Raw genomic sequence first — 2,426 nt, forward strand, 5'->3', positions numbered from 1 at the left:
TACACGTGTGCACTGCACACGGAGGCCAGAAGAGGACACTGGGTCTCCCTGGAGTTGGAGGTACAGATGGTTAGGAGACACCATGTATGTTCTGGGATCTGAACTCAGGTCCTCTTCAAGTGCGCTTAACCTCTTGAGCCATCTCTCTACCCGTAAGACATCATTTATAAAACTGTTCACAGGAAGAGAAACCGTCCATAAAGAGAAAGAATTTCTGAATGGAGAAAAGGATGACTAGGTCTCTTTTGTAAGTTTGTAAGTTGCTAAGGCAGGTCTCTACAGCTCTTCCTCTGAAGACACAATTGACTGTGGTCAATTTACAATGGTAAACAAATCCTCATCAGCCTGGCAGGGGTTCAAGGTCACAGAAGTCAGGCTTTGCCCCACTGCTGCAAGCCTCTGGTTTATTTATCTGAAAGACAAATACTCCTCCAACAGAGAGGACACAAGATCCCACCAGGTGACAGGCCAGTATCACAGGCTGGTAAGAGGGGTGTGCTGTGTGTGTTGTGTGTGTTCAGATAACTCAAACAGAGGCCTCCTCAGCAGGGGCCCGTGTCTTACACTAAACGAACAGTCAGTCCATATGTACCTAATGCCCTTGCTGGGTGAGCATGGGTAGACTGGGACATCTTTGTTGACACTAACCTTCCCAGGGGAACAGAGAGACAGACTCTTCATCACTAGTACAGAAGCAGAGATCCCTGGAAAGGCGTGTCCAGAGCTGAGGGTATGGAAAGCAGGGATGCCCCTGGCCACTCACGCACCTTCTCCTTGGGCTCCTTGGCCCTGTGCTCCTGCTCCTCTCGCAGAACTCGCCGCCGACCCAGCTCTCCACTCACTGCCTGTTCTAAATGCACCAGCTGCTGTAGAGCCACATCCCCAGCCAGGGACAGCAGGTTCATCAGCAGGAATGTGGGGAGCCTAGGGGCTGTTTCCTCTAAAGAAGAGAGAAGGAAAAGAGCCAAGTCCCGTTAAACTTCCAGACCCACTCCTCACTCAGGGAGAAGGTGAGACGTGGCAAAGAATGGCCCAACATCAACCTGAACAAACTGAGATGCCGTGGGCCGAGGTTTGGGGTGGACAGAGGCTGGCTGTCCACCCCACCCCTGAGCAATGACGCCCCTGCCCACTTACTAGGGTCTGCCTCAGTGGCGTTCTTCTCAAGCTTCTCCAAGACTTGCTTGGCACAGCTTTGCAACATCTGGGCACAGAGCACATCAGGGCCCTCTGCCAACTGGTAGGTCAGGGTCACTGCTACTTCTTTGAATGGGATCCAGAGGGGATCTGGGTGTGCAAAGCCTAGAGAGAAAGGAGAAGGTGATCTCTCTGGGAAAGGGACCAAGCAGACCTACGTTAGACCTTCTGGATAGCTTACCCTTTGTGACCATATCCTGAAGTCGCTCAAACAACCTGTGCTCCTGAGGCAGCCGGAAGGGAGGGTGGCGCTCACCCAGGGAAGGCTGAGGAGAAGAGAACAGAATGCCAGGGTGGGGAAGGCCGGCAGGAAGCTCTTCATCTTCACTCTCCTCGGCTGAGCCACAGCCACCCGACATGACCTACCTTCCTCCTGTCCGAGATGTTAGCAATGGCAAGGCACACCTGTTGGGCCAGCCTGTAGTCCTGGGGAGACTTCTCATCCAGCCCCACCCTCACCAGGGTGTCTAAGTTGCTTCCTACAATCTCCGGTTTTCCTCTAGGGAAAGGAAAACAGAGTTAAAGGCAGCCCTGGAAGGGTTCTGAGGGAGACAACAGCAATGGAGGAGTGGTGGGTGTCTAGAGCCCTGAAGCACTCACTACAGAAAGATCCGGGCCTACAACCACCTCCCTGGATGTCCTTGAGCTTGGGACTACAGAAGACAGGTGGGCGGGTACCCTCTTCATGCAGGCAGTCAACCCCAAGAAACCTCAGCTCGGCTCACTGCTATTCCTGAGGTTTGGAAAGGGCTTGCCTGCCCCACTCTGCTTGCTTTCTGGGTCTGAGCCTCACCGTGCCATCATGCCAAGAAGCATAACAGAGGAGCAGCGCTCCAGAGGAGAACATGGCACCTTCTCCGTTGCCCGCTCCCACAGCAGCTGGATCACCGCTGGCTTTATCTCATCCTTCTGCACAAACTCACACAGCTGAGGAGAGAAGACACATGAGTCTGCTTCAAAGCATCAGTCCCCTTGGTCTACCTGTCTGAAGCCAACACTGAGAGCCCTGACGGAAGCAGCGCCTGGCTACTGTGGGAGTGGAAGGGGAAGGAGGCTCAGCTGTGAACAGTGTGAGGAGGTATTCCTTGCTCTGTTCTCTGTTCGCCTGCTTCATGGCTTTCTTCAAAGCTGCACTTCCAAAGGTCACACATACAAATGGACATTCTGAGTTCTACACGGAACACAGCTCTGACTGCATTCTGGGTTCTTTCTTTCTTTTTTTTTTTTTT

The 2,426-nt window shown here is 53.0% G+C and overlaps 1 protein-coding gene across 1 annotated transcript in view; it reads right to left on the reverse strand.

Moving 5' to 3' along the window:
• Ncapd2 (non-SMC condensin I complex subunit D2) overlaps positions 1-2,426 on the reverse strand; it is a 22,846-nt gene that overhangs the window by 5,240 nt on the left and 15,180 nt on the right. Inside the window, exons 15-19 of the mRNA XM_029478268.1 lie at positions 1,991-2,124; positions 1,564-1,696; positions 1,379-1,463; positions 1,138-1,302; positions 691-940 (exon numbers count right to left, since the gene is read on the reverse strand). Of these exons, the coding sequence (XP_029334128.1) occupies positions 691-940; positions 1,138-1,302; positions 1,379-1,463; positions 1,564-1,696; positions 1,991-2,124 (767 nt within the window). The remainder of the gene's footprint in view (positions 1-690; positions 941-1,137; positions 1,303-1,378; positions 1,464-1,563; positions 1,697-1,990; positions 2,125-2,426) is intronic.

The sequence above is a fragment of the Mus caroli genome, chromosome 6 (assembly GCF_900094665.2).
Source record: "Mus caroli chromosome 6, CAROLI_EIJ_v1.1, whole genome shotgun sequence".
In the NCBI taxonomy this organism is placed as follows: domain Eukaryota; kingdom Metazoa; phylum Chordata; class Mammalia; order Rodentia; family Muridae; genus Mus; species Mus caroli.